At 35.3% G+C, this 13,745-nt stretch overlaps 1 protein-coding gene across 1 annotated transcript in view; it reads right to left on the bottom strand.

Annotated features, from left to right (window-relative positions):
- The window catches only part of LOC125650297 (transmembrane protein 26-like), a 14,322-nt gene extending 1,903 nt beyond the window's left edge, over positions 1–12,419 (bottom strand). Inside the window, exons 1-3 of the mRNA XM_048878480.2 lie at positions 10,998–12,419; positions 944–1,121; positions 110–313 (exon numbers count right to left, since the gene is read on the bottom strand). Coding sequence (XP_048734437.1) covers positions 110–313; positions 944–1,121; positions 10,998–11,188 — 573 coding nt within the window. The 5' untranslated portion in view covers positions 11,189–12,419. The remainder of the gene's footprint in view (positions 1–109; positions 314–943; positions 1,122–10,997) is intronic.
- Between the last annotated feature and the right edge of the window lie 1,326 nt (positions 12,420–13,745).

The raw sequence follows: 13,745 nt of genomic DNA, 5'->3' as shown, positions 1-13,745 counted from the left end.
TATTAAGACAACGACCGACAGTTTATGGCTCAGGTAAGGGAATAAAAAACCTAGTGCAAGATTAGACCGCGTATAGCTGCTGATACAGTCATCTCATGTAAATGTTTACCGCTTCTTCATTAAATGCTTCATAAAATTCCACGATATCAGCCGCAGTACCAACATAAACCAACAGGAGCTGTGATAACTGGTCATGTGACAAGGCTCCTTTGGGGAGCATCCACCGTCCGACTATCAGCATCAACAAGAGGAACTGTTCGAGCAAACGAAGCCAGAGGTCAGCGGTCAAGGACAAAGGAAAACTGATATCAATCTACAAAATAAATACAACCGTGTCGTTTATATAATTCCTTTATTCAGATTATATCGAATGTCTCTCATTAGCATAAACTCTGGTTGAATTGTCGAAAAGAACTCGAATTAATTGAAGCGTTGTAATTTATTTTCAAAAAAAATTCTAAGACAAATTTCTTCAGCAAAATGTTCAAACTGAACGTGAATCATCTTATCGGTCTGTTCTAACACTGGCAAAACGATCTTACTCGGATACACCAGGTATACACTACTTTCTCTGACCAGGAATCTCTTTACGAGATAATAACAAGTGTTATAATAACAAGTGTTACATGTAGATTGTTTCTCTTAAATCACTTTAGAAATAGCGTAAAATCGGTGTGTGGATTATTAATGAGTGATTGTAAACCTAATCATAAAGAATATAAACCAGATATGTTACTCCCGTAAGCAACTGTTTTAAAAGTGCAGATGATCCAAAACTTTTAATTCATTCTAAACATGTTGTCTGCTTTTAATTACCGATATCAAAGAAGTGAACAGCGTTACGGTGCTACTGTCTCGACGTTTGGTATTATAGAAATCTTCATGAAAAATTAAAAACGGACTCAGTAGGTGCAATTCGTGGTGTTTCCTAGAAACATCTTACCCCCAGGTCCTTGATGATAATCTTTAGATCCTCCGCGGTTCTATTCTGGCCGTTTGTGGTAATATTAAAGCTCTCCTTCTCGGCCTTTTCTGCGATTCTGTCTTCCATGGCGTGTAGCTCTAAGAACCAAATGGCTGGCACTACACTAGCCAAGTAAAAAAAAACACTCGGACAAAACCTGAAAAAACAAAACTTTACTTCATTTGTAATGATAGCGCGGATTATCTTAATTGGTCAGCGCGAAATCTTCAACAACAAAAAATTAAAAACTCATATACATATATTAGTTTTGAAAATTCTCACATTACAAAGCAGAACACAAACACACGTGATGCAGAAATTGGGTTTTTCGGTGCACACATGTTCGCATTGATTGGATGATGTAATAATTCTATACTCTAGAAACTGAAAATGTGTTGCATATTCAATTTAATGCAAAAAAACACACCAACGTATTAAGCTTTTCAAAAAGAGTTAAACTCATATATCAGTTTACAGTAATATGTTCTAAAATAAAAATGTGCTTAATATTAAACCTCTCACTATATGGAGAGCTAAGTGAGAAGTTTATTTTAATCAAATTGAGAAATTCGGAACTGGAACAATGTACTGGGAGTATTTATCTACTTAGAGGAAATCACATACAATGATGACATCATGATTTGCATTTTTTCCCTGAAAATGTATTTTTCTATTGTATTTAAATCAAACTCAACTGAATGAAAACAGAAGTCATATAGAAATGGATTGCAGGTTTTTGTGAAGTATTTCCGTTAATCAATATATGTAGAGTACTGATTTATGACATATATCAAAAGAATAGGCATGGGTGTGGTCACAGCTCTACTGATGGTTATAAATAGACCTTTTGACAACTAAGATTCAGAAAAGAGAGAGATTTTTCTGTTTTCTTTGGTCCTATATGGATAATGATTCACGGACTAAGAGAGAGATTTTTCTGTTTTCTTTGGTCCTATATGGATAATGATACACGGACTAAGAGAGAGATTTTTCTGTTTTCTTTGGTCCTATATGGATAATGATTCACGGACTAAGAGAGAGATTTTTCTGTTTTCTTTGGTCCTATATGGATAATGATTCACGGACTAAGAGAGAGATTTTTCTGTTTTCTTTGGTCCTATATGGATAATGATTCACGGACTACATATGTAACTTGGCAGTCAAACAGGTTCGATTGCTCGACTGGAGATTCAGGGGACCCGGGTTCCAATCCCGATCTGGTCCCATAGGCGTAGCTTGGGTTCGAATATTACCGAGGCAGGGGGTCTGGGGGGCGCAGCCCCCCCCCCCCCCCCCCCCCAAAGCTATCGACATTTTAACAACGTAAAAGGTTTTTTTTTTTTTTTACCGAGGCAGCTGCCTCGGTTGCCTCAATGGAAGCTATGCCACTGGGTCGGTTGCATTTTCTCCCTTCCTGATAATAAACAAAATCAACTATGAGGTCGCAAAGACAAAATAGACTCCATCTAATAATTAGCACCTTCTTTCGGCAGCTGTACACTGAGCGGCTGACTAACAATGTTATTGTTTTTCCGGCACAGCCTACGACTACCGACCTCATAGCCACCACTATACCCTGCCCTAAAACCAAAAACTTTTAGATGTTTTACATACGTTTATACAGTGTACATATATTCCTACGTAAACGTTTTGATTAACCTATCTTGCTATTCTAATCACCTGTGATAAGTTTGTAAGTGCTGTGCATCTATATAGCGACGTTTTTACAGGTTTGTCATTTTCTGTAATGAATGAAATATTTACCAAACTAGAACTATCTTCTTCCACAGCAATGTGCACGGGGATAAAAACAAAGTCCTGCACTTTTCCAGCCATTTACATGCATACTAGCATGGGCTTGACTATCATTTGCTGTCGGTATCAGAGTGACTGCTCTTATCTGATATTTGAATCTAACAACTCCAGCATTATGTAGCATGATAAATCACAAGTTCCGGTCCTTTTTTATGCTATTTGACGCCAACTATTTTCTTCTTCTGTTTTCTTGAAGTTAAATTTATGTCCACTTTATTTTTGTGATATGACGGACTGATTTGAAATAATTGAATTTTGCAATTGCGATGCTATGGCTTATTTATCGACTCCGTCGTATTATACTTTGATGATACATGCCATGATCAATATAAAGTGTAATCTACAATAGGTTTTTATTTTTATTGTCCTAAGCAAACAAAATAATATCCACTGGTCGCTTTTGACTAGAAATCCATCCAAACATTGAAGAAAAAATGTGTAATTTGTTGATACGATTCCGCAGGGATATATTTCATTACATCCTGATTAAAACTGGGAACCATTATCTGCACCAGTAATTGTATAGCGTCATTGTGGACTGCTGTCAGTGACATTCTGGGGCCTGTTGCTGTTACCCTTCTTCCCCCCCATTATCATGTGTGTAGGTTTATTAGAAGACGGGTATAGATTTGACCTTTGTCTATATTGATGTCGTTGCTATGTGATAGTCCATTAGAGAGTTAAGCATAATGAAAATCTAAAGTGTAAATAGTGCAAAAGTTTTTCTTCCGTACAATAGATGTGTCAAAATGGAACAACTAATATGGCTTTATAGACGATTTTGTTGCAACCTGCTCTCTCTCTCTCTCTCTCTCTCTCTCTCTCTCTCTCTCTCTCTCTCTCTATATATATATATATATATATATATATATACACACACACACATGTATATGTTACGAGAGCGAGTCAATAAGTAACCAGCCTATCCCATTTCCGATTGACCAAGACGGTCACGATTTTCATGCCTTGTTTCAATATATGTTGTGTACCTGGGTACAAAATTGTACGCGTATCGAGTCATTCTTTAATAAGATATTGAATGTGAAACATGGCTAGTGATGCAAAGGCATGGTTTAGTACCGTGCTATAATTCGGTACTTGTACTTAAAAGGTAAAACTGGCAAGGAAATACACGGCAAGTTAGCCGATGTTTATGGGTTTTCTGTTAAATTCTGGGTAGGGGAATTCAAACGCGGTAGAACGTCTTTAAAACATGAAGCAAGGCCTGGACGCCCACTGGATGCCATCAGCGATGAGCAAATGGCAATCAGAGCATCAGTATGCATTGCCTTGTTGAAGCGTTTTAGGTCAAAAGATGATTTTCTCTTGCGTCTGGTGACTGTAGATGAGACTAAGGTTCATTATTATGAGCCATAGAATAAAGCTCAGAGTCGTCAGTGTGTAGGGCCTGGGTCCCCGAGGCCAAAGAAGTTCAAGATGCAACCATCTGCTGGCAAGATGATGGTCACAGTATTTTGGGACGCAAAAGGCGTTATTATGTTGGACTTTTTACCCAAGAGAAGTACAATAACTGGAGTGTACTATGCAAACTTGCTAGACCAGCGGAGAACCGTCATCCGTGAAAAACACTAGAGGACAATTACATCGAAAAAAACGACGTGGATCTCAACCGGAAATAATAATAAATAATAATACCATATTTATATAGCACCCTTTTCATACACTATGTACGCTCAAAGGTGTTTTACAATGCATATATACCTTACAGGAGAATGTTATACACATAATACATAGAAAATAAATAAAACATTAAAAGCCGTACCTATCCTCATTGTACATATAAAACATGAAAACACAAGATACCATAAATATGCTAGATAAGAATAAACATCAGTTTCAGGGCGTATTAAAATAATAATGAAATACACACACGCACACACACCATATAATGTCTCAGGTATAATACATTAAAACATACAATTCCCTTTTCTTTTTCTTTTTTTTTTTTTACTTTTTTATTATTTTTTTTTTTATATAAAACATCACAAAATGGTACTCGAAAGCTAAGACACAGTCTTTAGTTTTCACAGTTTTTCACAGAATCTAACCTACACGAATGACTGAAATGATAGAAACTAGTCCTGGAAAACTTGATGGAAAAAATGTGTTTTCAGTGACTTCTTGAATTCTTAAAATAAGTTAGGCTGGTTACTTATTGACTCGCTCTCGTAAACTACTGTATTTATTTTGTACTGCTCTGTCTATACACATGTATATGTTAAATTACTGTAACAAAAATAATTTTAGCAACACTGCAATTTGGATAAATGAGACATAGTTGTTGATTCTAAATCTTGTTAAAAAGTATAAATGATGGGATTTTTAAAAAAAACTTTGAAACTTGACGTCACGTACACTTTTGAGATCGAATCCTTACTGGGTTCACGGTCTCCACGATCATTATGATGGTTCTGTATTGAAAACTATACTTTTCAAATGTAAAATACACTTTTAGAAGTTAAACTACATATATACATGTGTATATACATGTGTGACTTAGGGAATAACCATCTCCTCATTTGTTAATGCTGATTTTACGGTCGCAAACAGTTTTACCGGCTCTCGACCCCCCCCCCCCCCCCCACCCCCCACCCCATCTCCGCTCTGATTGAAGAGTTCATTGATTGGAGGCCTACTCAATTTAATTTGCACCCTCTTTAGATTTCAGGTTGAACCCTTGACTGAACAGGCAAAACAATCAAGCCGAAAGTAGGGTTCAATCGGTCTAGATTTTAATCATAAATGTAGTTTAGAGTCAGTAATAAGAAGGTCTACAGAAAAAAAATTCCCATATAATTTACATGTAGATGCTCTTTAAACCTATTTTTATCTTTAAACTACATTTTTAGAACAAATGCAGATTTATCAATCCGATTTCTTGTAGTAAACGTTTCCAAAAACATAAGTTTTGAATCGTAGATTATAATGGGGATTATTTGATTACCATCTTAAATAATGCCATTTCATTCACCGAGGATTCACCGTGTCTCTAACAAGCTACATGTATCATTATCTGTGTATAACCCGTCACCAAATTGAGTCATCTCGGGTACAACTTAATCCTTAGCTCTAACTTCCTCTTCCACTTGGTATACAACTACACCATTCTCTCACCAGAGGGCGCGTTACGAAAACTTACACCTCTGTCAACGCATGAAATCGCGTAACAATATATTCACATGATATAAACAGTCATTCTTGTTTCCTTTCCCTTTAAAAGTTTTGGCAACAGGTGTTACATCAGGCTCTTTTCATAGCCCACTTGCACTTTATTAAGCATCTTTTTACCATTCATCTGTTTGTCTCTTATATTACAAGTTTTATTGTATTTTTTACAGCCCTTCTTACTTTTGATCCCATATTTACATTAAATATCCACCACGTGAATGTCCTACACCCATACGCATATTAAGAAGTAGTTCAAAATTCAGGATCAGAAAATAGCGTTTTTAAACAATTTACAGTAAGCATCAATTTAATTGCACCAAAATCATTTCATAATATGACTAAATATTTAGTCCTAAGCATAAATGTTGGATATTAGATACTTTTACAAGATTTCTGCAAAAAGCCGTTGACAGATGTGTAGTGCTCGTAGCGCACGGAACTCTGGGTAGAGATAACATTTACACGTGGAATCATTACCACACAGCTTTCGATCCAACCCCATCTGTCATACAAAGACGGAGGGCATAATGTCATACATGCATGTAGTGGTACAAATCAAAAACTAAATAAAAGTTAACTGGGGCTACACAGGACGTTACTACAGCCTTGATACCCACTCCACCAATTGGCAATGGAGGAGAGACCTTGTCCGAAGTACCAGTCTTTGTAATAATCTTCTACATCATTTATATATAATGAGAACAAAAATGAAGATACGTGTTCTCCTTGACGAACACCAGCACTGCAGTTAAAATATTCCGATGATATACCATTAGCACATACATGTATCTTTGATTTTATATCTTTGTATATTTCATTGATTTTATATTTTTGCACATATTTTGTATATACGCGAAGCATTTACCATATATTCCACTTTTCAAAAGTTTGTATCAGAGTCCATCTCTCTAAATAGTATTAAAAGCCTTTTTAAAATCTAAAAATGTACAAAATATTTTCTTTTTGCTATTGGTAAGAGCATTGGATAAAAACTGAAGTACAATAATATTATAAAGAGTGGAGAAACCTTTCCTAGATCCCACCTGACTCTCTTTGATAAGTGATTAATCATCTGCAGAATTTTCCAAGCGAGTACTTAAAACATACGTAAATACTTTCCCTAGATGGCTTCATAAAGTGACTGGTCTATAATTTTCTGGCTTTGATGGATCACCCTTGTTTTTATAGATTGGTTTAATAATGTCAATCAACCATGCACTCTTCTGCAACAAAACCTGTATCAAAAATGATGTTAAACAATATTTCATATAATGGTAGAAAAGTATATATAGCAGCTTTAATGTGTTCATTCAAAATATTGTCACAACCTGGAGCTTTGTCATTTCTTAACTTATTCATTGATTTGACACTTTTATCCCTTGTAATCGGATAATCAATTACTTCAACATTTGCGTTTAGCTTTTACAGGTCTTCAACTGAAGTTGGTATATCAAAATGTTTGCCGATAGGAATTGGGTGCTTTGGTAGCCCTGGGGATATACTGGTTCTAATTTATCTGTGATATATGCATCATTATCAATGTAAAACTTATACGGTACCAATTTTGATGCACCAGATGCGCATTTCGACAAATAATGTCTCTTCAGTGATGCTCAACCGAAATGTTTGAAATCCGAAATAACTATGAAGTTTTAGAGCTAAATATAGCCAAAACCAGCATGCCAAAAAAGTGGAGCCAAATTCGTCCAAGGATAAGAGCTATGCATGAGGGAGATAATCCTTAATTTTGAAATGAATTTCTAAATTTTATAACAGCAATTAAATATATATACAACCGTATTTTCAAGCTAGTAACGAAGTACTTAGCTACTGGGCTGTAGAGACCCTCGGGAACTAACAGTACACCAGCAGAGGCCTCGACCCAGGGGTCATAATGTAAAACTTATACGGTACCAATTTTGATGCACCAGATGCGCATTTCGACAAATAATGTCTCAATAAATCATCAAAATTTCATTATTTACAGAAAACCTAAAGATGATAACTGGAAACAATTTCTTATACAGTTCAAAGATATTTAGAAGAAAAATATGCATATGATAATGATATTAACTTAATAACATAGTAATATCTATTTCAACGTTTTAAACATTTTGAAAGGTCCATTGCTATCCCTTTATAATTTTGGGGAGAAAATCATACTAAAAAGAAAGGTTTATTAAAGCATCCAGAATCCCCGGTAATCAAAGTAATCAGATGATAATCATGAGTCAGTTTCTTAGCTTTTGTTGGTGAAATCAAAATTAATTGAAAAAAGTTATAAAATACAGATGATTGTAGTTACATTAACGATTATCGCACATCTACAGACCACCTTCCTCCTCTAGTTTGAACAGTTCTTTGCAGTCACAATCGAAAAATAGCATGTACTTTCCTCAGTATGTCTAAATTATGATGCAAAAAAAAAAAAAAAAAATTAAAATGAGTACAGAGAAATTGTATGATACATAGAAAAAAGGAGGAACACGTAATAGGGTCATAACGCGGACCCGACCGCTAAGGCAGGTCGTGAAAATCTTTACTGGAATAAAATCCGCGAAACAATGTGACATCATAATTGAAATAAGTATATCACCAAGTACTATATCGGCCATAGATTATATACGAAACACTGGGAATTTCTCGGTGATATGAAGATATGTTAATTTCATTCATTGTCAATTTTGTTCAACGGAAAAAAAGATTTTGTTTAGCATTTCGGTCCGATTTTCCTCTGTCATACACTGAAAATAAAACACAAAGGCCTTTTCATACACCAGCTAAAAGCTAATAAACTAGTGTATACGGAAAATGCTGCTACAATCGCCTGTAAAGAAAACTTTCAAACAAAACCCGAGAACATCAGTGTAATAAATTGAAATGGTTGTAACAGTGAGGGGGAAAATGCAACGGACCAGACTGGAATCTCCATTGAGGCGCTCTACCCGTCTGATCTCCAAGGTTGTTTAATCATAATTTCTTACTGAAAGCGCATCAAATAAATTAAACTGCTCTCCTCAATTCATATATATATATATATATATATATATATATATATCAAACAGAAATTCACGACCTGTTGATCTTGGACATGCGTATAGCAAAAGTGTGAAAGTGCGAAAGAGTGAAGTTGGGAGGACGAAAGACGAAGGCGAAAGAGCGATATTAGTATCTCCCTCGAGTTCTCGCTCCTTTGCCCTCACAGTTTCGTTCCTTCACCGACCGTATGAAGAAGTGAAAGAGCTATTGGCCTGATCAGAACATCACCCCAATACATGTAGTAGACTGGTGATCTTTGTGATCAGAAGTATGCATAACCTTCGTGGCGAAACATAGAGAATTAATGCTATCATCACCTGAATAACTCCGGGTGCTTACTCTGACAAGAATCTGTAGCTCAGCTTTATATCAACCTATTAAGAATTTCATAAGCACTTTTCAAACATTCTTGAACACCTGTGTTCGTTTCATACACAACTCTTTAACATGAAGAATTTACTTGAGTAGTAGAGAAAATATTAATAGCAAATCTTCAGGCTTACCCGACAAAAGTACACCATATTTCATCAAGATTAATTGATAACAAGAAAGCATTTTTATCGATTCAGAAAATGATACTCAAAATTTACATTATGAAATGTCTGCAATGTCCAATGTATCTCGGTTGGTGGTCAGTTTACTTGATTGAAACCTAGAAAACATCGCATTGTTGTAGTGTAGATATATAACAATTAAGTAAGAACATATTAGTGAATGTAATCATTATAGTGAATGTAATCATATGCAAATACCCATGTGACCAAATATGGAGGATGGATAAACATATAAAGTGTCTTAGGCTCAGTGCCTCTATCAAAAACCTTACTAAATTACATGTTTATCTGTTTCTTATAGAAAAAAATTGCACATGTTTAAACATGGATGGTCCAGTAAAATTAAATAATATCGTTTAAAGTATATATTTGTCGTAAATCAGAATAATAAGGACATGACAGAACAAAATGGTATTCGTCTTCAAATTTGTTTAAATCCCATTTTTGACATTTTGCTTTGGAGACCTTCTTATGTTTGAGTATCGGCCCTTTTCTATCAACAGCTCATGTGAAGACGTTTTAGATTTATTGAAAATCGTAGTAAAATTTTAAATACTCAGTAGTTCTGTAGAAACTATCAGGTGGGTGCTTGTATAGGACCTTTCAAAAAATGAATGCATCTCTTGTATAGTTGAATCATTCAACAGTTGATGATAACTAAAAAGAAATGATGATTTCATTTCAACATACTGGTTATCCCAAAGGTTCAAAATATCCAAGTCTTAAATTTTGCAGCAAATTTCTGGCAGCAGTTAACCAATTGTGATGTAAACAATATCTATTAACATATATAATATGATTATACACTGATTATCTGTATCTAAAAGTTTAACCCAATATTTCAAAATTCTTTCTTTTCTTACTAGTAATCTTCCCGATTCTGATAATACAATAAAATTCTGATAATACGATAGAATCTGATGATATAATAAAATTCTTTTACAAAATTCTAACTGCACTTTTCCTACATCTTTTGCAGTATACAAAACCCCCAGACTTCACAGCAGTAATTCAAAACGTTACTTACATATGTTTGAAATACATGCAATTTAGTTTCCATATTCCGTGTGTTTTCATTACATATTTTCACTATTATATATGAACATGGTTTTCCTGTGATGCTAAGATGTTTCGAGTTTTACTAAATTTTCTTTTATAAAAAATATTAACTCCTAAATGACTAAAACACTACATCAATTTGAATAAAGTAATAGAACCATTAAGATGATAGGTGTCTCTATACTTCAGTAAAAATTCCAAGTATAATTTAACAAGATACCGTTATCAATATGTGTTTTATTTCAGTGTATTCTGACGTTACAACAATGTGTGAAACATATACTATATACAATTAGAGTTGCAAGGTCTCCGACGTATCGATAATGAAAGGAGGGAAAACCCATTTCAAAGTAATTGTTATAGTTCAAACTACTCACCACTTCCATTCCTTGCCTCGTTTGACGGCCAGGGTGACAATGGTTTCTATAAGCAGACCCAGAAGTGTGGCCGTGAGATACCAACACCAAATATCTCCTATCGCCATGTACAGGCGCCAAATAGCGATCAGCCCGTGCCCCCCGAACAGAGTTCGAACGAACAGGGCCCGAAAAATGGTAAAACAACGCATCCTGTCATCAAATTGGGTATTGTTTTTATCAAATATCCAATTTCATTTCCCCCCCAATTAATACAGCCGTCTATCAGCTGGAAAAAGAAACGCAGAAATGAGATTGACAAGTGTGTATGGGAAGTTCATCATATCATTACGATTGATGTTTATCCTCGGCAATCATTAAATAGGATGCCTAATCAGAATTGATCTTCTTAGCAACTGTTGCGCCAATCACATTGGATCTATGATTATGAAATGCATAGAATTTAGAATCAGTAACGTTTTCATTTTTGCTTTAGAAAGGTCTTGAAATAAGAGCAGGTCGACTTGACTGGGGAGAATAATTTAGATATAAAGCAGATGTCATATTCATGTTTTGACTTAATGTTTTGGGGGTTTTTTTCAGTGCATTTTGTGTTGCCTAAAAGTATATCCAAGACCGAAGAATCTCATCCTAAAAGTAAAAACTAAAACAAAAACAACCCCAGATTTGTTTACGCAATCTGTGGTCACTGAACCAATTTGTTTACTGAATGTATTTCCTAATATATGAACTGTGAATAAAATAGGCTTCCGAAATCGTTCTGTAGCTCGATATGGATACTTGTTTGTAGAAATATTTACCACTGCATTCCAACTCTGGCCTTAATGCTCAAGATGAAAGGATGTGTAAATGTTCTTACTCGTAAAAGCAATTGGAGATAAAACGGTAGAGGACAGATCACGGAACGTAGTAGGTGGCTGTGCTGAATAAAATACATTCAAGTCAACTGGGATTATCACTTCCTCCGCATAGAGTGTGTGTGTGTGTGTGGGAGGGGGGGGGGGCAGGGTTAGGGGGGGGGGGGGTGACAGGGATCCAACACTCTCCATACTCCAAAGTCCACGACTAAGCCCAAGTTAGGCAAGAATTTCAGGGATCTGATATAAATAAGGCAACCAGTGGCCACGAGAACTCAAGAGAACGCAATTACAGTCCATTGACCTTATCTTTAATATATTTGACTCATGTGGCTTTGAAATACATGTTAAAAAAAAAAAAAAAATGGAACAGATTTGAGGCTAACGTTACCTATTGTACTTCATCTGAGGCAAGCGAATAAACAAATCATTCTGCTGGGTTATCAGAACTTAATTGCAATATCGGGCGGTGAAGTATTATATAAGCTGTTTGTTTCACTTCTCTGGGTCTCTAGAGTTACATCTACCTAGTTCCGATTTAAATAAAGTGAATGGGATTGGGCAGCAGGCACAGAAACACAAAATAAGTATATATATAAATATACCTACACATGCATGCATATATATTTGCATGCATAGAGAGAGAGAGAGAGAGAGAGAGAGAGAGAGAGAGATGTAAACAAATACAAGGTTGAACAGAAAAGGGCAGTACCGGCAAAAAAATTAATAGGAATATACCATGTACATGTATAATGGGATGGAAATTCACACGTACATTATATTTAAATCAGTATGTAAGAAGTTTTGCATCATTGGCAAGTGATACAACTATATATAATAAGACACTTATAGGAACCTTTTAGTATCTAGAATATACTTTTGAACAATTTCAAAAAACAATTATTGTCTTTAAAACTTTGACATTTTTCACCATATAGAAGTAAATCCAATGATACAGGAACAGCATTTCATTGATAGATGAAACTATATTAAATCTATGATCATCGAACTCAGGGCATTGGGAAAATATGAAAAGTTTTCAGTATGGTGACCACACATATCACAAATAGAATTATGTCGTAAGAAGTGGTCTTCTATATATCTGCATTTAGATTGCTTGGCATTGTTTTTCAGTGGACAATTTAAAATGTTTCCTTTGCGTTTACCTTAATAAAAAAAAGTTGATTAGGTTGTAAGCAATACAATTTTTACCTAGTTTTAGTGTTAGTTGTAACTGGTCTCGATGTAATACTATGCATCACATCTAACAGTCCCTGTGCTTGTCCCGTGACAATCAATATCGTTCCTGTCGATGGAACTCACGAACTTTGTGCATTTTAGTAACAGAACCGGAAACGATAGATGGCTAGAAATAGAATTTTCCTTAGAAAGAATTAATCTGGGCCCACCAACCCCCACTCCCACTCAGTATAGAATTAATCTGGGCCCACCAACTCCACCAATTAACATTGCTTGAATGAATTACTAAATCCATTTATTTACTGTTTGCAGAGGACTCGAAGTAGCCCCCCCCCCTCCCCCCCTAATCAGCAATGAACTCGTCCACATATCGTGCTATGCTCGTTTACAATATAGAAGAACTCATGTGAATATATAGATCTGTTAAACAAACATATCTGCCCATATCTGATGCACTTAATTTGAAATAAGTTCTCTCTCTCTCTCTCTCTCTCTCTCTCTCTCTCTCTCTCTCTCTCTCTCTCTCTCTCTCTCTGTGTGTGTGTGTGTGTGTGTGTGTGTTTTGAATTTTAGCTTTTGATTGTTTAGAAAACGTTTTCTGAGACATACGATCTTTCAAACAAAACAAAACAATGTATGCATCAATTAATATCAATGTGCATTAACTCATATCATTGGAGATGTAATAATT

This window comes from Ostrea edulis, chromosome 1 (assembly GCF_947568905.1).
Source record: "Ostrea edulis chromosome 1, xbOstEdul1.1, whole genome shotgun sequence".
NCBI classification, from domain to species: Eukaryota; Metazoa; Mollusca; class Bivalvia; order Ostreida; family Ostreidae; genus Ostrea; species Ostrea edulis.
This window is presented reverse-complemented; position numbering and strand designations above follow the sequence as displayed.